Source organism: Cyprinus carpio, chromosome A3 (assembly GCF_018340385.1).
Source record: "Cyprinus carpio isolate SPL01 chromosome A3, ASM1834038v1, whole genome shotgun sequence".
Classification (NCBI taxonomy): Eukaryota; Metazoa; Chordata; class Actinopteri; order Cypriniformes; family Cyprinidae; genus Cyprinus; species Cyprinus carpio.
This window is the reverse complement of record NC_056574.1, coordinates 14,044,283-14,068,859: the sequence shown is the minus strand read 5'-3', so window position 1 is coordinate 14,068,859 and position 24,577 is coordinate 14,044,283. Positions and strand designations below refer to the sequence as shown.

The following is a 24,577-nucleotide window of genomic DNA, read 5'->3' as shown; positions in this document are numbered from 1 at the left end:
CACTTCTCTACCTACTAACTCTTTCTCCATCACTGGATTGTGATTCTGCACTAGTGTTAAGGCAGATAAATGATTACTGTGGTTTGGTGGTGAATGCTAATGCTTTACTAAACCAACAAACATACTTCTACCCAAATATTACGAGTTTTTCAATGGTTTACTCTTTCCTTGAATCAGTTGAGTAACCACAAAAGACACTGAGGGGGACTTTTCTCTCTAATATTCATATTTGCAGCCAAATAATATGGGTTTTTCAATGGTCAATTACACTCAAGGCTTATTATGTGGCTAGTTTCCCTCAAGTTGACTTACAGTATGAATGTGTCTTAAATCAAAAACTGTTGTAATTTATTGCAACATGACTTTTCCTTAAAAGATAATGATCACAAATCAAACACCCGTGTGATTTTATTCCTAAATGATGATGATAATAATGTCTATTAAATGTTTAACAAGTACAATCACACGGAAACATTCACATCTACATTCACACTGTTTCTGATCCAAAAAGAGCAGGTGTCATGAACAGCTTCACAAACAGTCTTTTCAACTGTTTATAGTTCAAATACAGACAGTCATATCTACAGTAGGATCAAAATTACGCAAGTATGTGGCGACAAGTGACTGTTAAAAAACTAGGCTTGTTTGAGATGCGCCTTTCCTCGCCTGAAATGTAGGCGAGAGTAGGCGGCTGCAGTAAGGGGAGGGGTCAAAAAAGACCTTTGAATACGGACACTTCCTGAATCTCGCTGTTTTGTCGCCTGAAAATGTTGTGGATGTAATTGAAATACCACTGTTTTGTCATCATGTTCATCAATTCCTTTGTTCTGCTGAACACAAAGGAGGAAATTTAGAAGAATGTTTGCAAACAAGCAGGTTTCTGCCATCATTTCACGTCCATAGTATTTTTCCATACTATACCAGTCAAAGCTGTTTTGTAGCAAACATTCTTCAGAATTTCTTGTTTTAAGCCAGACCCTGACACTTCTCAGATGGAGAAGGAAGAATTCTAATTAAGAGAAAAATAAAATAAAATAAACGCATGTCCTAATTTTTAACTTCACTAGGCGTGTTTTGTTTTTGTTTAGTTCGCATGTAAATATAAATAAATAAATGGGTAATCTAATTCTTAGAATAAAGAGAAAATGTATCAGCTGACATTGTCAGCCAATGAGCATGAAGCTGTGTCGTCAGTCAGTCGTTTCCCATCATGCTTTTGAATAGCGCAGTCGGTGGAGAGCAACTGCGCACGACTGCTCAATCTGACACAGCCGCCTCGCCGTCGGGAGAGTTTTTTGGCACACGTCAGCATGACATCAGAGCAAGGCGGGCGTAACTCGGACACTTTTCTAACCTTCATGCATCTCGCGCTGATCACCGGTGATCGGTTCTGTGCAGATTTTGCTCATCTCAAACAAGCCTAATATGTCTTGAATCACTCATTCAAGAGATTCCTTCAAAAATGCTTATTTATTTAGTAACACAACTGAAGACTGCAGATTTTTTTTCTATTGAGAATTGTGGAAGAATAATGATATTTTGTGTTTAAATTTGATTCTCAATTTATATATATATATTATATATATATATATATATATATATATATACAGTATATATAAACTTTCTTCAGTAGAAAAGCAAAATAAAATTATGAAGGAGTCAATGGCATTTGTTTTAAGAATTTCAATAAAACTGAAATAAAATAAATTAGATGACTAACTTAAAACATAGATGTTGCCATGGCAAACAATGGAAATAAATAAATTGAAGTACTAAATTATTATTTAATACGGAGCCCTGCACATGACATGCAAGAAAAAAAATAAATAAATTGTGCGCACGACTTACTAATTCGTTCCCTCAATGTACTAAAACGTGCACACAATTACTATTGCGTTCACTCGATTTGCTAAATCGCGCGCACCATTTAGCAAATTGAGGGAACGAATTAGTAAATCGTGCGCACAATTTATAAATCGAGTGAACAAAATAGTAAATCGAGGGAATGCAATAGTAATCTTGTGCACGTTTCCTGCATGCCATGTGCGGGGCTCCGTAATTGAATATAAATATATATAAATAAAGTTTACAGATTTGAAACGACATGAGCAAAAAAGATGACAGGTTTTTTTTTTTACGACTGCTGTATCTAAACGGCCTCTGTTATGATTGGCTAATCCTCACATATCAGCATAATTCACACCCTCAGAAAGGGAATTTGCTAAATAACAAAAAAGTCAGTTTTAAATTTCAAAGAGGGATCTTTTTTTTTCTGTGTTGACAATCCGATTTGGTAGGGTTATGAAGGGTTGATTATGTTATAAATAATTAAACAAGCAAAAAGCAAAACAAATTCTAACACACACACACACACACAAAATGCATCAAACGCCTATTTGGAATAGCTTGACAAATAGCTTCATGGTTTAGTAAGCTGCAGCCAATCAAATAAACATCTATGATTAATCAGTTAAAACTACTGCCTACTGAGAGCCAGATAAGCGCATTTATTTTTTACATCCAGTCCAACTTAATCTTCCTTAAAAAGAACAAAAATATCTTAATGTTGATCACCAGGGGCTCTGGAAAGAGCCAGACGAGGGCTAACTGTGCGTGCCTGTGTAAATGTATGTGTCTGTGAGCGATCCAGTTTTTAACGACGCTTGCAATATAGCTACAAAACAGACTCAGACTGACTGGCATTAACAGGATATCTCATTTATGAAAGTCTTTTTAAAACTAGAGCAAGGATACTGGGAAGAAAACAGGATCAAAATTGATTTGATTCATTAGAGCCGTGTTGTGGCTTCTGTCTCTCAGCTATAAGCCCCTCGCTCTCCTTCACTAACTGATATCAGTGGCTGCCCTGTCATCTTATAAGCATATGAATGAATAAACTGTCACACAGAGAGCTATGTGAGATAATGGTTATGAGCGTAAATGTCAGAGAGAAAACAAACCCCATGATGCATTGCGTTGCTTCAAGGCAAAAGATGCTCAAAACATTCGAAGAAGGCTGACTGATACACCTGCGGTTCAGCCAGGCGTCAATCATCTGCTATACTTTGTGCTTCATTTTAACAATGTTGGAGAAGCTACTCCCAAAGATGAACTACTGTACTGTAGATCGCAATGGGATTATGTTACTAAATGATGTTTTGACATTTAATTTGTGTAGAGATTTTACTGTGCTTCAAATTCAGAAAAAAAAGCATGTTGCGTGTCATCGTTTATTGTCATGACAACACTGATCGGAGCCGAGAACTTGGGGATCTTGTGACTGCATTAACACACACACACACACACACACACACACACACAGACCCAAACTCTGTGCTAAATATGAGCTGTGATGTGAGAGGCAGCAGTCGGGGAAAAAAATTGTTTCATGCTTTTAAGAGCCTTTCAGACAAGAATTATAATGACATATATGTGATTTATATGTTGCTTGAAAAAAATGTAAATAATATATATAGCAGGAAACTCTGACCTCTTGCATTTTAAAGCTATATATATATATATATATATATATATATATATATATATATATATATATATATATATAATATATATATATCTGTATATATATTTAGGTATGGCTGGAATCTGAGAAGCAGTTATTTTTTTTTTTTTTTTTTAATGCTTTACATAAATTTCAGTCCCTTTTCAGTGCTGTTTTTCCACTTGTGGTGTTGCACTGCTGAATAGTTCTGCACTATGGCAAAAGAAATTATGTATTTGTTGCATTAGCTCACAGCCCGAATTTAATGTGCTGCGAAAGAGAGACTGGGAACTGTGAAAGAAAGCAACAACAATAAATTGATAAAGCATCTTTCTACTGTGTTGTCTTTGCTGGCTGCACATAACACAAAGTGTACTGCACAAGCTCACGAATGAATAACTATTATGATCCAGTTCTTGAAATGAACCAGTCATTAAAGTCTCACAGATCAAACCGATCAAAAATTTTGAATCATTTATGGTGTGTCATATGACAATATGTTGTTAAAAATACACAGTTGGATAAAGGGTTTTGCTAAAGGAATAGTTTAGCCAAAAATGATAATTTACTGTACTAAGCCTCAGGCCAAGATATAGATGAGTTTGTTTCTTCGTCTGAACAGATTGGGAGAAATGTAGCATTACATCACTTGATCACCAGCTGTGAGAAAGCATTATTATGGATAGAGCACTCGTATTTTAACTGGAAGCAACGATTTGAAGTTAAAATTTTTTGATGGGTTAGTCTGATCTCCAAATCTGTTCTGATGAAGAAACAAGCACAAGCCACATTAAACTAAATGCTCATATTTATCAGTTTGAAGCACTTAATATAAACATGTACTTTTCCAACAGCAGTTCACTCTGTGTCCATTTCTATATGTGATATGCATTTTGTCCAAAGAAATGCATTACTCCCTAATGTAAAGTTTATTGCGATTCATATTTATTACGATTTCCATCCATAGTTTCAAGTGCAGTTTAAATCCAAAATCTGTCATAGTCAATTACGGTTCAGATTATTTTGAGAAATGGTCAAACACACAGGTTTTCCACAGGTTAAAAAATAAATAGAAAAGTGCACTGTTTGTGTTTGTGGGTGTGTTTGCATCCTCATATGTGATCCCTGAAGCTTTTGTCAGTTAAGCTCATCCAGTGTGGCTGTCACCCAATCTCTTGCTCCAAGGAGCTTCGTGCCTATTTTTAAAAATGTTTTCATATTCATCAGTCTTGAGTGTCATTTAATGACTGCAGATCTTTAATATTACCTCACCATAGGAAGTCGTGTTCATCTCAAAGAACAACTCACACAAACACAACAAAAGCCTTTTATTTCCTGTCTTGTCACATGTTTTCGACTTCTTATAATAGGGACGGATACACTAAATGCAAAAGCCATTTGTTTTCAAAAGATATCGTTAATTTAAGTGAGAATTAATTAGATTTAACTTTATCTCCTTGACCCACCACATTATTCTACCTCATAATATCTCAACTGCAAAGTCTTAATTGCAGGGAACAGTGCAAGGTGTGAGTGTTGGCTGTTAATGAGGGCAATTAGCAACGAGGCTTGTGAGGCCTATGACAAACAGAGTTTGAGATTGGAGCTGCTGAATCATATGGACGAATGAAACCAATTGCAGACGTGGCAACCAGACTGCAATCAGACTCCCTCCCAAGTTGCATACTTTGAAAAACTGTACTTTTTAAGAATATAATAAGCCATATGAGCACTTCACAAAGAAAACATTCATTTATTTATTTTAAGAAATACTTTTAATACTTTTATTCAGCAGGGACACATTAAATCAAAAAAAACATAAATAAATTCATAAATAAACAAAAAAAATAACTCTCAAAAAAAAATATAAAAAAAAAATAAATGTTCTTATGGGCTTTCTATTTATCAAAGAATCTTGAAAAAAAAAAGTATAATGGTTTCCACAAAAATATGAAGCAGCACAATTTTCAACACTAATAATGATAGAAATGTTTCTTGAGGAGTAAATCATATAAAAAAAGCATATTAGAAGGCTGAAAATGCACCTTTGCATCACAGAAATAAATTACATTTTAAAACATTAAAATAGAAACATTTATTTAAAATTGTAAAAATATTACAGTATTAGTGTTTTTACTGTATTTTAATCAAATAAATGCACCATAGTGAGCATAAGGGACTCCTTTACAATAAAATTAATATATGCATAACTAATCTTACAAACCCCAAACTTTTGGCAGCAAATCAATAATAATAATAAAAAAATCAGTATCAGTAGTATCAACTGCAGATTCAGTTCTCTAATGACAGATGGCAGCTTTCAAAATTCATATGCATATTTACATGTATAATTTGTGAAAATACTGATTCATTAAATTAAATTTATATTTTTTTCTGTAGGAAATATTAGCTCAGAAAGCATAAATGAAAGTCTACTTCAGAAGTCCCCTAGACCAGGTAGCTTTGAAATTATATTTCTATCATGGGACACGATAATCCTGCCATGCTAAATAGTATGTAAATTGGTATTCCATCCCAGATTGGATCCTGAGATGACATGTTCATATCAAGGTGTCAGCCAAAGGCTTTATGAACTCTGCATCACACCGTTCATCAAAGTGAAGAAATTCAGATTATTCCCGAAGTTGCTCCTGCAATCACAACTGCTTTGATTCATCAGCATTAACAATCTTAATGCCAAACACTTCAGGTCACCTTCTAAACTTATGACAATTCAACTTGAACCGAAAAAAAAAAAAAAAACCTGCAGTGAGGAGTTAAACTAGGTCTCATCTCCAACATTAACAATGAGAAGTTTTAATGAAGTGTTTTACGATGCACTCTCCGGACTTCATCCCCATCTTTTGTTCCAGCTCTACATGACATTCTCCACGGGCTGCTCGCTCAGAACACCTTTAATAAAACACGCTTTCAAAGGGGGGCGTGCATGCTGACATGCTCCACTCGCTGTTGTGCCATGATTAAAGCTTTTTAAAAAACACAGTCTTGCATGTTTGCTTGCGGAGACTGGCAACGCATGTGTATGAGAGTTTGTGTGTGCGTTCTGACTGTTGCTTGGGCCCTGACAGCTTTGAGAGCGATGACAGGCTCGGGTGTGTGAAAGCCACTGGATAAGAGGTTTAATGAGGCTGTAGGATCAATAGACAGGTTAGGGGGGAGCTGTCAAATCACCTTCCTGTCTGCCTGTATGCTGATAGCTCCTCTTTGGCTAATAAAATGCTAACATAAAAACACAATTCATCAGGTGAATATCAGTGCAACACCACTGACTCTACAGATCATATACAAGCATGTATGTTACTGTTTGGGGCTTTTTGGAGATGAGCAGCACAGCAGTGATCAAACGATAGAATAAAACAATTCACCGGGAATCCTTCCAAAGTTACAGGGATTGAGGTACTTGACAAAATATCACAGAAGATCTATTTTTTCTTGGCCTATTAATTTATTTAAAAAATAATAATAATAATTTTTTTTAAAAAATAATCCATACAGTACATGCCGTCCCTTGTGGAAAAGAAGAGTGTTTAATCGAATTTGAAGTGCACTTAAATCTTAAAAGGATGTTATTAAAAAAAAAAAACATACATGCAGATAATGTAATATTAATAAAATAAAAGTCCACTTAAGTGTACTTTAAGGCAGCACACTTCATTACACTTCATGTTTCTTAATACACTTAAGTACACATTAAAAGTGCAATTTGTAATACTGCCAAATTAAAAGCACAGTTTAAATCATTTTGTTTTAATAACATTTTAATGAAGGGCACTTTTTTTGATGTGTTGACTGACATACTAAAGCACATGTAAAGTGATTATAATGTAGTGTTATATTTGATATCACATACTAAATTGCAACTTACAAAACTGTAATTACGAATATATTTAAATACATGACATACATATATCAGTAGAAGTGATGTTTAAGTATATTTTAGTTTACTATAAATGCTTGTCTGAACATTCAGTACACTTTAACCATATTTCAAAGACATAAACTGCATATAAAGATGCACTTAAGTCCTAGTTAAGTATGTCAATTGCATTTAACATACATTTAAACTACAGTATATTTTAATTTAATTGCAATTAACATACATACATTACATTCAGTGTGCACCTAACTATATGTGCTAAAATGTGCTTATTTTTCACAAGAGATGACTTGAATACACCTCTTGTATGAGCATGCTTTTAATTTCTTAATTAATATTCTTTTTGATCCCCCCTTATTGACCTCTGACTGTGCATATCAGATACTTTGACCTTTTTATGGCAAGGTTCGTTCAGGCTGTAAAATGTCATGTGGTGCTGATGAAGCTAGCCAAAACTGAAATAATATTTATAAATAATTCATGAGATTTATGAAAATACTTGAAGATATTTAACAATGGTTAACATTTCACAAGTAGGTTCCATTTTCTATATTTAATGCAGTAACTAACAATGAGCAATAGCTTTGCTAACATTAGTTAATAAAATACAACTGTTCATTGTTTGTACATATTAGCACAGATCCATTAAATAAAAGTAATAGATACAACTTTGATTTTTAACAATGCATTAGTAAATGTTGGAATCAATATTTACTACGAGTAATAAATGCTTTAGAAGTATTTTTCATTGTTATTTTATGTTAACTAATGTTAACAAATGGGAGTGTTACCAAATAATGATTTAGATATGAACACTCACGTGTTCAAAATATGCTAATGCTTTTTACTTGATGATTACACCACATGACACTTTTTAAAACATGAATACATTTCTAACTTTCCACATGTGTTTTAAACTGCATTTTGTAAAGAATTTCCTGATTTGTGCTGGTTTACTGCTATTCTGGTTGACTGCTCATCTAGCCAGTTAGTTGGTGAGGTTGCCTAATTTATCTAAACTTCAATATTTTATCAAAGGATGAATTAGAAACATCTACCAGAGGATTGTAGCAAGCTAACAGCGTGTTGTGCTTAAGCATGCTAACATGCTAACGACATTCTACAAATTATCAGCTGTAAGCAATAGTCCTATAATTAAACATATTCCGTTCAGGATTCTGGTTGGCATCTGGTTGACTCATAATTATAAAGAACTTCTTTAAAACAAACTTCACAACTAGTCATCCCTGTAGCCCAAACAGTAAAGCATGGTGCTAACAATGCTGAGGTCAAAGGTTTGATTCCCAGGAAATGTATGAAATGATGAAACATACAGTATACCTTTAATGCAATTCTGCTTGAAGCTGCTAGCGATGCAGAAATTACACATTTGAGTGAACACTAAGCCTGTTGCAGTTGTTGGTAAGACGCTACTTTTGATGCTTTTGATGAATTTCTCAAGTCCACAACACGAAGGCAAGGCAGGAAACAAACACTGTAGAGTGAGCGTGTGATTCTGTATGTATAGTAATGTGCATGTATCCCATAGGTCATCACAGAGCTCACAACGTGCTCAAAGAGACAAGAGGACACTTCTCAGACACAAGCCCCCATGATGCCGCTATATCCAGAGCCCCCGCAGACCAGTGCGGAGACCTGATGACAGAGTTTCACCCAGATCACCGGCCCTGCACTGATTCACTGAGACATGAGCAGCCTCTCCCTTCAGCTAGCGACTCTTTGTTTTATCTAGAGAACTTGCTTTAGTTTCTTTCCTTCGTGACCCTTCATGTGCCCTCGATGTATTTGTCAAAGCGCATCAGAGCGAGTGGGAGTCCTACAGGATCATTCACAAGAAAACAACCTAACTGTATAGAGTTGAGCTTAAGTAGCCAAGAGGTAAGGACAACATAACTATGCCAGATGGGTAGAGATTTAACGCAAGAACAGTGACCTTAAAAGGCAGTACTGAATGGTATGATTGTGAGAAAGGTAGAAGAATGACAGATTTTGTTCCCATCAGTTTATGAAATGGCTTGCAGCCGGGATGAATCTAATACTGAGGGATTGTCAAGCAGGAGGTTTTGTATCATTTGTGTGTGTGTGTGTGTGTGTGTGTGTGTGTGTGTGTGTGTGTGTGTGTGTGTGTGTGTGTGTGTGTGTGTGTGTGTGTGTGTGTGTGTGTGTGTGTGTTAAAATGAGTGGTGATGTCTACACTGGAATTTTCTGCTTTTAATAGGGATGTCAGTCGATACAAACAGTACCCAATTAATTACAGGATCATGTTAATCACAATTAATTGTTTTTTAATTTTGCAGGCTGCACTGACTTCATACAAAAACATGCTCAACAAGGCTGCATGTATTTGTTTAAAAATGCAGTAATAATAGTAATGTTGTGAAATATTACTACAATTCAAAGTGCCCCTATTATGACATTTTAAGGTTCCTAATATTGTTCTGAGAGTCTCGTACAGTAGGTTTACATGCATGCAAGGTCAGAAAATGCTTGTGTTGCTTAATAATTTGTGGAAACCATCAGACATTGTTCAAAAGAACAGCTTTTATTTGAAATAAAAAATCTTCTCTACCAATATAAATGTCTTTAGATAGATAGATAGATAGATAGATAGATAGATAGATAGATAGATAGATAGATAGATAGATAGATAGATAGATAGAATTGATCTAGTTAAGAGCTGACTGGCAGTGAACTGTTTTTGATAATCATGCAATAGTAAAGACTATGCCAATAATTCTAATTAAAACTTTTGTACTTTTTTATATTTCTGAAAATGTAATTGAATACTTTAACTGAATAACTTAGAAACTTCAAGCACTGTTTATTCTTTAATTGATTTTGTTCTATTGCGGTTATTTCTTTTATTGCATCAAATTTGATCCTTTGTTCTTTATTTTAAACCGGCTTGTTTACTTCTCTTGAGTAATTAAAAGATGTTTACTCATCTGAGAAATACCTGAAGGCTAAATGTCAGTGTTTCATTTGTTATTACTAGCATAAATAATGAAAAAGAATGTGTTCAGTAGCATAATTGTTTTATTGTTTGTGTGGTATACTGAAATGAGTATGCAGAACTGTGAAATTTTACTGGGATTGGTACCAAATTAAATTTTGGTACAGCCCTCATCAAATGAACACTGAGCCAACACAAACAAGCTTTCTGAGCTAAATGGGATCAAGGCTGAATTTGAGATGCGCACTACTGTATACCACATCAATATCTGCTCTCCAGTGCACTCACTTGGTATCTCTTTCTCTTTTCATCTCTCACTCTTTTTCAAATGCGCTTTCTTTTCCGTTGTATGACCTCATAATAAACAGATATCAACATGACAGGGATTTATTGTGCAAAGAGCATCTTTCTTTCAAACATGCTTCTTCATTGACCAGAATTGATTCTAATGTTGGACATGGTGAATAATACGGTCCGCTCGATACTGGAAACACTGACACTTCTGGAAACGTTTCAAGACTGAGCTCAGAAGTGAAGCTTTATATAAAAATTCTGAAGGGCAATTTGTGGCCACATGATGATCTGTGCCTGTCAAGAATTTAGCGCACATGTTTTTGCAACAGTTTATATATATAACGGCAATAAAGACTTTTATTAGAGTCTGCTTTCTTGCCCTCTTTGAAATGAAAATAAATATCCGCACACAATCTCTTTTATCTCTGTCAGTATTCATTACTGCAAGAGGAGCAAATAGCAATGCGCCGCATGTTTTTCCATTTAACCTCACTAGCTTCACTAACCCTCACTAAATCATTCAGGGCACAGGCGGTGATGGAATTGACTTTTCTTGGGTCTTGTACCTCATTGTAATAACACCAGTCCAAATTAAATGGCGCTAATCTATTAACATATTGAATTGGTCAGTTTGTAAGACACTCACAATTAAAGACTAGCAGAGAAAAACAAAACCAAATGTCATTTCCCAAGGCAACTCATTGCAACTTGAGAAGATCAATCATTGTATAAAACAAACAAAATGCCCTATTTTATAAAAGCATATAAAATAACCATAACATTTGCATTCCACGCTTTAATTATTATTAATTTTTATTTTGGAGAATCTTTACACAGCTCTGTTTCAATTAAACTTCACATTGACTACACAACCAACCCATCCAACCAACCCACCACTGCTGTTTATTCTGTCATCAATATTAATTAAGCAACAATATTGTTAAGAAAAGGATGATTATCTTTAGTAGCTTTAATCAGTCCTATAATTTAAAGGATCATTATTAATGGATGTTTTCTTTAATAAACATGCAGTGAAGACTATACCGACTTGAATTATTATTTGTATTATTTTTTAGGTTTAACGTTCAATGCTTATTTAATTAGAAATACTTGAAGGCTGAATGTCACTGTTCTAAATTTAAATGGATAATATTTATATTAATACATTTTCAATTAAAGGAGTATGTTCAACAGTATATTATTGTGCATTGAAAGAGGTATTCAAACAATCACTAGTAATAGTATCAACTTTTTGAAGTGAACTTTGTAAACAAGAAAGGGAAATTATGGGTGATATTCGGTCTGTTCAGATCAGTTCAGAATTTTAGTGTCATTTTGCTACTTTTTAATATTTTTTGTTGATTTTTGGAGCTTGCCACATATAGTAACTATGTATGTAATATTGTTGTATGCAAATGAACTGCTTGAAAATTCATAATTTCTCCTTTTGATTTCCACCGAACAGCATGTGGGTTTAGAACAGAGTAAACAGTGACAGAATTTTGTTTTTTTTGGATGAACTTTCTCCTTTTAATGCCATGACTGACTATACGTGATAAATACCAAATCTGTGAGGGGAAGAAATTTTGTTGCAAGTGTGAACAGCAAATCAACATTTATATATTTTCTGCATGCCTTGTACAAGCACACTCACACATATATGTGAACACACACGTACCAGTTTCAGAAACACACCAGGGGCTCGTGAGCTTCCACCTCAAAGCAGCATCAATTTGTTTTGCAAGGAAGGTGCGATGCAAAGAAACATCAAGCGCACGAGACGACTGCAGGGCCGCTCGCTACGTTGCTAGCAATTGAAGAAGCGCAGACGAGATGGAAGACAGCAAAATAAGAAGGAAAGGAAGAGAGAGAAACACAAGTGACATCAAACAGCCACACATTCCCACACGCGCTGAGTCTGTGCTGGTGGGGAGAGCTCAGCATTTGTCCTAATCAATACCCAGCACAAGGCATTGAGATGCAGCCAGGGGCTCCCAGCCAGGCAAACGTCCAGGCCCACTGCCAAAGGATGGAGGGAAGAGTGCTGGGGAGGAGGGGGTGATGGGACAGCAGACAACTTCACAAACTGAAACATTTCCATCTATAGTCAAGATGGGTGTGCCGTGCTTTCAGAAATGTCTTCCTGTCACTTATGGTGAGGGATCAGTGGAAGGTCTTAAGGAGATTGTGGATCTGCACTCAGAAATAGGTCATTTTATAGTGACCCTTATCTGATTAAGGTCCAAATTGCAGTTAAAGACATATCAAAGGGCTCCATCAAAATACACCTTTGCTAAGGGCAAAGACATTCAGATTTATACTTGCATTCTGACAAAAAACAAACAGTTGGTGGTTGCCATTGACTTCGTTTGATTACCAGCATTCTTCAAAATATCTTCTTTTATGTTCAACATAAGAAAGCAACTCATACAGGTTTGGAACGACATGTGGTTGAGTAAATGATGACAGAATTTTCATTTTTTGGCTGATCCCTTTAAGTTAAGGTTTCGCCTTTATTCTTTTATATAACTTCATGGCTTTTTTTCTCGTAAAAGGGCCTCAAAACATTACTCAAGAAACATTATTCTCAACATATTATGACAAAAATGTATAATTTTTAACGTGGCACTAAAATGCAATATTTTTGGTCCGTTTTCTCGTTAGTGAAAGACTGTAAAATTTTAAGTGCTACTAAAGGTTTGTTTTGTATACTAAGAGTACACTAACATTTACAGTGAAGGCGCCCTCAAAGCTGACATACGTGAACTAAAAGCCACGAAATTCCAATTACACAGGCAAAAAAAAAAACCCTGAAATCTGTAAAAGACTACTCAAAATGGTTTGCAGCACCGCTCTGTGTTGAGAGCTTTTTGTGCTACCAAGAGAAAGAGCTCTGACGAACACAGAGCAAAAGATTGTTTTATGGGTAAAATTATCCATGTTATGATTGGCCCGGCAAGGTTTGAGCACCTTTTTTGAGCACGTACAATCAGAACCACAAAGCTCAGTCTTTTGTGCACATAAATGGGTTCATCGCGCTGGAGCTTTTCAGAAGAAAACGAGGCTTGCATCTCCTTTGCTTTCCTCTCCCCTCCGCCTCCCCCCTTTTCAATCTTTCTATCAATGTCTCTATCATACGGTCGTGTTGCCACTTTGCTATTTTATTCACAACACAAGAATGCACTCCCAGTTTCCCAGGAGGATGACGCTGAATAAGGGAAAAGATGTAGAGGGCTTTGTTTCTAGCTGCTGTTTCCCTTCAGTCAAGCTTTCTGTTGTTTAAATGTTTACGCTGAACAGCCCAGAGGCTTGAAACAAGCTTGTATGCAGCAGGAAAATGACACTTCGTCAGAACTTCATCACATTTTCTCCTTTCCAAAGCAATTCTGCCATGACAAGATCGCTTTGAAAGATCTGCTAATTTCATTCCGATGCCAAGAATGTCAGTGGCCAAGGTCTCTTCAGAAGATGATCACTGTGCATTGCGGCTATTCAGTAACAATCCTTTGCTACATAAAGACTTTATAAGGACACACATACACACGCCAGTCTTTTCCCCTTTGACTTGTGCAAAATTTGCCCTGAATTTCTTAACAAATTATCTCAAAGCAAATGCACATGCAGAACGTTTATTTAGCCTATAATACCACTGCCATTTTCCCCTCTCTGTTGCAGTAAACAACCAGAAATTGAAAACCAAATTCACTCAAACTGATGATCTTTTTTTGATGATCTATTTAAACTAGCCTTGAAATAATATGTTTCCTCCAAAGCAGGAATTTCATTATAGACATCCCTCTCATCAAGCATTCAATCTTACAGCATTCAGCTTCTATTTTCTCCCACCTCAAATATCAAATGATCTGCCTGCGAAACAGAATTGTAAAGATTCTATTACAGCTTTTTTTGGTTTGTAGATTGATTTGAGCTCAGGTACAGAGCACGGTTTTGATTACGTCAACAGAACGGAAACGTATTTCAGAGGCATTGTTAGATTTTGAATAAAGAATATGCAAACAAATGTTACAGTGTTAGCGCATTGGACTAATACCTACTGATTTTGTTCACACATATTGTTTTGGGGATTTTTTTTTTTTTTATTCGCATCTCTATACACTTGTGGAGCTCCCAGTCAATAATAATAATAAGCCTACAAAAAAGTGCTTGTAAATTTCTTGTTATGCTATATTATTACCAAATATTGGATTCAGACTTTTTGACTTGTTTTCTTTCAATTATCACATATTTTGTATTTCTTTTTGGAACTGATTGATCACTTATATCACTTATATCAGCTTATACACATCTGTTTTTGACTAAATATTTATTTTTTCCCGACTCAAAAACAGGATGAAAGGCTGGTCGTTTTTGACCGGGAACATCAAATTAAATGAAGGATTTTCAGCACAACACAAGGGTTAAGAATGTAAACAGGGTCAGTGTTGTATGTTACCATTCAATATTACAGCAAATTGAATGATATTGCGGCTGGCATCTCAGCAAGCACAAAACGTTTCAATAACATTTCACAATGTTGCATTTTGGTTGCCTTTAGGTCATGTTGCAGTACAACATTTTAAAAAATGATCTAAGAGAGAAAAATCCTGCACACTGCAGTAAATTGCAAGAAATATGAAACGTTTATTGAAACAACCTGTCATGTCTGTGACCTTCATCAGCCATTTTTTTTTCTTCGCTCTTTTTTTCTCGCTCTTTTTTTTTTCACTTTCCTGTAAACTTTCTTTGTAATATTCACAAATTTGTATAATGACATGGGTATGACCAGGTATTACAATTGTGGTTTCTGTAACACTACCTGTGTCCCTGTAGGCTGAAAACATACTAAATTTTTTTTTTTTTGAAAATCTGTTTCTGTGAGGGGTAGGTTTAGTGATAGTGTTTGTACAGTATAAAAACCATTACACCCCAGGGAGTGTCCCCGTTAACCACCAATACCAACATGTGTGTGTGTGTGTGTGTGTGTGTGTGTGTGTGTGTGTGATAAGTGAGTGATTTTTTTTTAAGTGTGTGTGTGTGTGCATATGTATCCATATATGGTAACATTTTAGTTTGGGGACTAATTCTCATTATTAACTATGACTTTTGCCTCAATAAACTCCTTATTTGCTGCTTATTAATAGTTAGTAAGGTAGTTGTTAAGTTTAGGTATGGGGTAGGTTTAAGGGATTTAAAATATGGTCATGCAGGATAAGGCATTACCATGCGCATATGCTAGTAATATGCATGTTAATAAGTAAGTAATTGGTCCCTTAACTAAAGTGTTACCCCAACCCCAAACCTAAACTTCAGAACTACCTTCCTAACTATTATTAGGCAGCAAATTAAGAGTTTATTGAGGCAAAAGATATAGTGTGGTCATTTTATACACCCATAATAAAAGTGGTTGAAAAATTTCTTGAAGTTTCTGTATTGTCACTTAAACATGTATACTACAAAAACCAAACTGCAATGTTTGTGAAATGTTTTTATTATTATTATTATCATTATTATTATTTAGCTTCACAAATAATGTAGCTGTACATTATTACAAAAATGTAGCGAAAATACTTTAGTATATAGAATGTATGTTTATGATCAAAATAAAACCAGATCAAATTATAATAATTTTTTGAAAGTTTTGTTCACTTTTTATTTCAGTTTCAAAGGCAACTTTGTGCCAACAGCAAACAATTTATCAGCCTGCCAAATACAGCACTTAAGTAAATTGTGATTATTCATATTAATTTGACTTGGAAGAGAACAGTGGAAAAGATGTTTTGAATGGGTACACTAGAAATAAATAGCTCACTCATGCAAATATCGAGCAGCACGCACACAAAGTCTGACAGGAGGCCAGGTTTTTCTTTTGAAAGGTTTTTTTTTTTTTTTCTGGGGTCAATATCTCATTTGACTAACAATGGCCACTTATTTTATCAATGTCACTGATCTTACACACATTTAGATGGTCAGATACAAGACTCACAATTAAACCCTGCAGACTAGTCTAGACCAGCATGGTTTCTGGGCTGGTTTGGTGCAGGTTCAGCTTGTAAACCATGCTTTTTGAACAATGGTGTCTTGAAATCAACATCCCACAATGGAGTCAAGCATTCAAAGCACAACCTATGAAGTGATGCTGTCAACAGCATGAAAAATCCATCAACAACTCATCTTCAGCTTCAGTAGATCAATCCTCATACACAGCACCAACGTTCAACCTACACAACATCATCTACCATCAAGTGCCATGCTATGAATGGATGTGATACATACTGAAGCCGTGAGTTCATCACTTTGCCATAGCGATAGTGAACAAACACTTACATGTTCTCAACATAAATAATGTAGTAAAACTGAACACTGTAGCAATATTAAAAGAGCAGACGATTACAAAACTGAAGGGTTCTCATTATCATCATCAGGCGAGCAGCTTCCAGCAGCTGGTCGTCGACAGAAACTGCTTCATTACTGATTGGAGCCAGCCTGAGATTCCGGAGCCAAATGATGTTTGCAAAAATTCACGGGATTCAGTTTAACACAGAATTTTTAAAAGCTGCATGAATTAATCCTCGTTTGCACCAACTGACTACTGAGACAGAATCAAACCCGATAACAATGCCATTCCAGTGGTGTAATATAAAAAGACATTAATTTGCGGCAGAATATTGAAACAGGTTCTTTCGAGCACTCGCAGCGAATGGATCGCAAGCAGTCGGATCTCCTCGGGGACTGCATTAGGAGACGGCATTTCATGGATGCATTGCTAGATCTGACTTTTGTTGGCCTCACGCAAACCCCCTCAGGCTCACTGCAATTACTAGACAGGGGCCCTTAAGTCTAAACTTATCTGATTATATTTCCATTCTGCACTATCCAAACAGTTTTACCGCTCGAACAAGTCCGTTTAAAAGCCTCCTGGAGCGAGATAAAGGCTCCGTACAGTCAGTCTACAGGTTCTCTAATATTAGGCTACAATCGTGTCTGGTCTCGAGGCAGATTAACGTGAGCCACCGCTCTGATAAGAAGCAAAGTTTGACATCCAGTAATGCAAAAACAGACAGAGCCTTTCAGAGGTCGACATGCCTCATTTTGAGCCATTTATTCATTTCTCAGTTTACTTGCTGTATGAATAAACATCAGCAGACTGCAATGGCAAGGAACGAGGAAGAGCTACTATGTTAGACGGCGTGGGATCGCAGGAACTGGGCTGTCAGTCTGTTTCATAGGGGCCTTGCGCTGAGGCTGTCGCAGCTATAGGGCTCGCAGAAAACGTAGAGTGTTTTGTCAAAAATTCACATGACATCTGTTGCCATGCCGGGACCTTGCTTTGAAGACGTTTAATTAAATAAGTGTCACGGCGCGTACAGATAAATATGCCACAACTGATGCACGGGCGCATAATTATGACAGGGCATCTAGGGAGCTGCGGTCTTCCATGCTCATTATGGCCCATCTGGGACATCAAAAAGCAGCGTGCGAGCCCCATGTGTTCATATGGGAACAAGCTTTTACTGGTGCCCTCAAAGGAGGGGAACAGCCGCATGGTGGCGAATTTAAACTACCACGACTGTGGCTCAAATTTCCTGGAGCTTTTAAGTCAAATGGGTCAGATTCCCTTCATTTGCGTGAATGAAATGCGGTTGACGTCTTGACATATGCCTGCACGCACACGTTATCCCGCTTAAATAACAAAGCAGGCAGTTTTAATCGCATAAAGATGTGGATTCCACCCGAATTCATTTTTGTACGCATGGAGGATTATCAAATATAATCAGAAGATTTAAAGACGGCTGACAGCTGTCATACGACGCAACAAAGTGCCACTAAGACATTGTTTCGAAAAAGCAATAGAACAGTCGGGATTAGTTCAAAATCCAAGGAAGAAACTGTCCAGACAAACAAATGTTCTGAGGCATATCTGTGCTTTTCTCCAAGAGTTCGTAAGGCATTTGTGCACTGGTTTAATGGTAGCACTCTCCAAAGGCGGTCAGCCTCACGAAGGGGGTTTCTGCTTTTCAATGAGCGCAAAATAAGTGTCACTCTGTTGGAGCCATCTCTTTTAGCAGACTCTATCAGGTATCCCCGTGGAATTAGAGCCTGGATCGCTATTAAACGCAGCATGAGAAACATATTCAGCCTTTGGATGGAAAAAAACAAGCACATGACACCTTTGCGTCCCCAGAGACCTCTTCAGCTTCTGAGCCCTCCTAATTTATGGAATCCTCCATGTTCCCCACCCTCCGCAAGGATGACTGATCCCATTCTGCTGTACCCTGCACGCCAGTCACGCTGATACTCATTAGCAGGAAGCTTCAGAACAAATACAGAGGCCCCATGGGGGGAACATTGGGCATCAGGGACTCGTCGCTCCCCGATGGTGGTTAATGCCACCCTCTGTGAAAGAAAGAGCCTCTGACTCGCTGCTGCTTCTTCTTGCCACCCTCTGTGACAGGTACCCATTTGGACGCTCAGGGCTGCAAAGTCTGGCAGCTTCAAGTGGAGCCAAGCAATTGATCACCAGAGAAAGACTTGAGGTGAAAAGGGTTCAAAGAGCTTTTTCTACCCATTGACCAAAGTGCTGGGTTTCCTTTTAGTCACCGCTAAGCTCCCTTAAAGCTGTCCAAGGGCATTGAAAGTACACTTACGGATGAAAACAGGGATCTGATCAATACGAGGAAAAACAAAGCTGCCCTCAGCTCTAAACAAACATCGGACAGACCTTGTCTATAGTGTGCTAGCGTATGCATACGCTCCATGACAGGATGCTAATAAGTGTCAGCAACACAGTGCCATGCATAATAGGGGACGGATGAAAGCTTTTTAGATAAGATAGGGGGTCGTTTTTACCTCAATGTGGCCTGTTCAGAGGCCAACATGCTCATGGATTATGCCACTTTTAGCACTCCAATGCTTAGGGCATTGTAATTATCAGATTCACCTCAGCCTATACATGCCTCTTCACAGAGAATGAATCACCAGTGCCAGTGCTTTAAGATCTGTCAACCAGGATGGATCACTGGGCTGTATATCAGCCATCTGCCTGCAGATGCCGAGGCCATTTTTACAGCAGCTAATAGATGAGAAATGCACCCTGTGGACAGAGCAGAACACCTTGTCAAAAGGTAAAATACCCTAGGAAGCTAACTGGATGAACAAGCGATGGTATGACGCACTGGGAGATGGATAGTAGATTGATGCAACTATATTGTTGGTTTATGTAGTTGTCCGACAAGTCAGTTTTCATTTTAAATCAACATATCTCTCTTGCTCATTTGCTTTATTTTATTTATTTGGATTATTAATTCTCATTAATTGCTATGATTTAGGATCCATTTAGGGATGTTCAGGTCAACAAGTGCCACCAGACAATGTGACTACATTAATTAACTTTTCTTTAAATATATAATAACATTAAATATAATATATATATATATATATATATATATATATATATATATATATATATATATATATATATATATATATATATATACATACTAAGTATTTTAATTATTTTAGTAAAGAAAAAAAAAAAAAAAACATATATAATGTGCATTATATTTTCACAAGGCTCTCTGTAGATTTTTAACTTTAAGAAGTGACATGATGGAACGACCATTTCTGTTAATCTAACAAAAGTGCACAGCTCTTAACCGATTATCTCAAATTGGCCAAATATCAGCAGATTCATTGTATTTCCGCCTTCCAAATAGGCAAGACAGCATGGTAATTGAAATGACAATTTAATTTAATTTTCTTTCAGCTAGACACACAACAAAAAAGCTTGCATCCATCATTGCATTTTGGCATTTAGGTCATTTTACTACAGTCTGATCACAAATGAGCTGAGATAAATGTTTTGTTCTCGGACAGACCTCTCTTTTCAAACCTTATTGTGTAAGTGTGGTCTAGAAGTGACTAACACAAGTGAACTGTAATATGCGGTGATGCTGGGTGCCTGTGATCTCTCCATCCCATGGGATTGTACTACAAGTGATGGGGCATGTTGGCCAGAGCTAGAGTCTACGGGGGAATTAGTTCAACCACATCTGTCAGGTTATCACCTAAATTCATAGCTGTAAATGTCATACTACAAATTTCATTATTAAACAATGATTGCTTTATTCCCAAAGGAATATTAAGAATATTGCTCTCATAATTTAGAAGTGACCTTAAGATCTGAATAAGTTGAAATCTTGAAAACAATCTGGAGATTCCAGCTTAACCAGTATGCTCTTTTTGATTCTAACAGCATTCATGTTTGATCCCGTTAGAATCGGTTCCAAATCATGACAGGAATTCCATTCGCATTCTTTCCATAAATCCCACACATCACTGACTCGTGAGCTCGGAGTCTCGGGGGCCACTATAAGACCGGAGACGCTTACCTTGCGCGCAAGTGTTATTGATGATTGAAAACATTAGAATCCATCTGGCGCTCCACTTCAGAGATAACGCGCGCCTTGCCATGATGCTCCGACACGTCTGTGAGTCCGCCGCACGCGTTCGCACGCGCCGCGCTGGATACATGTTGCGCCGTAGTCCCGGTTTCCCCAAAGCGATGCGAGACACTAAGAGTGTCGCTCCCGTGTGTCCAAAACCAGCGCTTAATAAGGAGGAGTCTAAAAATCAGTTTGTACGGGTCAGGCACTAATAAACTGCTGCAAAGTCCGAAGAGGCAAAGTTTAAGAACTGTATAAACAGCACGACTTCAAATGATAACCATTTTATTATTTTGTTAATTATTTTGATTATTTGCGCAGGATTAGTTACAAAAAAGAAAAAGAAAAAGAGTTAGGCAAGAAGGATTGTTTAATCTCAGTAACCTTTCTGAACTGGGTTCAGATGAATTCAGTCATTTGCGTTCAAAGGAGTGAATCGATTCCGCAGCATCCCTCAGCGTCATGAAACATCTCTCAAAGTGGATGCTTAAAAAAACACTACAAAGTCACTGCTGGAGAAAAGTAAGAGCCGAAGTAGTGGAGCCTCAATGAGGAAATAATCTGTCCGGTATCTTGGATGTATTCCCCCAAAAATGCCGTGTCCGTGTCCTTTCAGTACTGCGAGCAACAATGTATGAGTGCCTGCTAACTCCAGATTGAAGCGGAGCTCCTTTACTGCGGTATGTCGCCACCACGCGGCGGATGGGAGAACTACATCTTCCTATTACGACGTGTTTATGTTCATAATAGATCCATCCAGGATCATTCAAAGTTTAGACGTTCATACTGCGGTGAGACCATGTTTAGGAAAATGTCAAGGGTTTATAACTCGCAGCGAGCTCTGCTTATCTATAAACGTTTTATTCATTAAAAAATTAGTTCAAGCTGTCCACAATTTCCTACTGGATGCTAGTACACTATAACTCAACTCCACTGTGCAAGTTCTCTATTTGCCAAGAAAGCACAGACTCCTAGAGCAACATTATTATTAGTCTCTCTCTCTCTCTCCCTCTCTCTCTCTCTCTCTGTGTGTGTGTGTGTGTGTGTGTGTGTGTGTGTGTGTGTGTGTGTGTGTGTGTGTGTGTGTGTGTGTCTGAGACCGCAGGCTCAGTGTAAGCTTTGATCCTGAGGACACAAATCTGGTTTTAAATTCCGAACGGATCCACAGACTACTGCACTCGTTACCCAAGCATGCTATGACTCACGTACTGCACAACTGTTCAAGTTACATCCGGAAACCGCATTCATTCCCACACTGAGCAGGAGGCAAAAATCAAAATGATAACTCACATTCTAAATATAAGCATATGGGGTGTTGCTTTAACAAATGTGCTTTAAACCTTAAACTCAGAGCATGGTGAGATGGTAAAGATGATGATGGTGGTGATAATGATAGTCAGTGATGATTGTGATAGTGGTGGTAGTGGTGATGATGATGATGGTGGTAATGCTGATAGTGACTGATTAAGATTATGTTATACTGCGGGTAATGATGGTAAACTGAAAGTGACGTGACATACAGCCAAGTATGGTGACCCATACTCAGAATTCATGCTCTGCATTTAACCCATCCAAAGTACACACACGCACACCATGAACACAATACCAGAGCAGTGGGCAGCCATTCATGCTGCGGCGCCCAGGGAGCAGTTGGGGGTTCGGTGCCTTGCTCAAGGGCACCTCAGCCGTGGTATTGCCGGCCCGAGACTCGAACCCACAACCTTAGGGTTAGGAGGGTTAGGAGTCAAACTCTCTAACCATTAGGCCACAACTTCCCTCATGAATCATGATAGTGTTAATGTTGATGTGTTAATGATAGTGGTAATAATAATTCTTTTGGTTATGATGATAGGTGCATTGTTTTGATAGCACTGGTGGTGGTGATGGTGATAATGATGATGCAGATGCAAATGATGGTGGTGCTAGTGATAATGTTTAAAAACCAATCTGAATACTGGGGAGCATGTCTGGAGGCGTGTCATTTACATATTTAATTATACTTTGTAAACACTGTTATAAGAGATGCTATAAATAAAGCTTTACTTACTAGTTCTGTTGTGAAGATGATAATGATAATGAAGATTGAGATTATGATGATATGAACATGGTGGTCATGATGCCAGTTGATAATATTGATGTGTAAGGCTGATTGTGATTAATTAAAACATGAAATATACATAAATAAATATTCTTCAGCCTTCAGGGGATCCACCTCTGAGTAAATGTTTGCATGTTCAACAGATTGCCTATGGTTTTTTATTAAGAATCATTTACTACTTAATATGATTAACATGTGGGCTGGGGCAGAAGGTGAACAGAAATCAAATAAACCTCATGAGTGATGCTGACTGGGCCTTGAACTGTTGACTGCGAAGGTGGATGATGCAGAAGAGAACCATATTGATTAAAACACACAATGCTGTGCTGCAGCTTTCAAGAAAAGCATTTCTCCATTAATGAAGGAACAGACATTTCTTGGCATGTGGGACTGCTCCGCAGTTCATGCTGTCGTGGTCTCCTGACGTCTCGTCAAAACTGCATCGCCTCAGCAGCAGGGTTCCTGTGCTTGCTGGAGTCACGTCGAGCGGCGTTTCTCATGGCCTGTTTTAATGATGCTCAGATGATGAGACTCGCAGGCTGGGTGGCAGCTTTCCGCTCCCAGTCTGATGCAGACGCAAATTGCGCCTGTCTTGCCGTTATTATCCTGCTGTGCACTGCACCCAGGTAGACATGGCAGGTGGAAAGAAACACTAGTTAACTGGCAGGGGGAATAGGTCCTGCACCTTGTCTTGCTGAATGTGTTCTGTTTGACTTAGATGACTACAGATGGATGAATATGGATGAATACATTCATACAGTAATGGGGTAGGCAGTCTGATCAAAATTTTATATCATGCTATGAGTAACTTTATATCACTGCTTTTTTTTTTCTTGGACATTCACAGAAAAATGGTGTGTATACTGAAAAACGGTGCATATCTAATAAGTATGACCTTTTTAAGGTTTGTTTTTCTGTTGTGACTCTTCAATTAAATAAGGATAAGGATATCCTCTCATTTGGTTTTAAATATTGTCAACCATTAAGTTTGCTACTATAAATGGGAGACACAAAGTAAAAAGCAAAGTGCAAAATGGCTAAATGTGGGACTGGACTAGTCTGAAATTTTAACAATATTTGAGCACAACAAACAACATTTATAGGACATTTAACATATTGCCGGTTTGAAGCAGACAAAGATGAAGGTGCAGAGAACCCAAGCACAGTTTATTTGCAACGGTGATGATCCAAAAACATAAATAATGAATTTAATCCACATGTAACAAAGCAAAACCATATGAGCTACAAGCATAACTTTACAATAAACAATGACCTTGAATATGGAACAGTGTAACATACTTTAATACAGCCAGGAAAGATGGCAAACATTATGGCTTAAATACAAGACTATAGTTTAAAAAACAACAAC

General features: G+C 37.2%; 1 protein-coding gene across 6 annotated transcripts in view; it reads right to left on the bottom strand.

The window, feature by feature from the left end:
- Positions 1-21,766, bottom strand: part of LOC109079295 (protein sidekick-2-like) — a 111,123-nt gene extending 89,357 nt beyond the window's left edge. For all 6 annotated transcript variants that reach the window (XM_042719570.1, XM_042719574.1, XM_042719582.1 and 3 more), the window contains exon 1: positions 21,057-21,766. In XM_042719570.1, the coding sequence (XP_042575504.1) occupies positions 21,057-21,198 (142 nt within the window). In that variant the 5' untranslated portion in view covers positions 21,199-21,766. The remainder of the gene's footprint in view (positions 1-21,056) is intronic.
- Between the last annotated feature and the right edge of the window lie 2,811 nt (positions 21,767-24,577).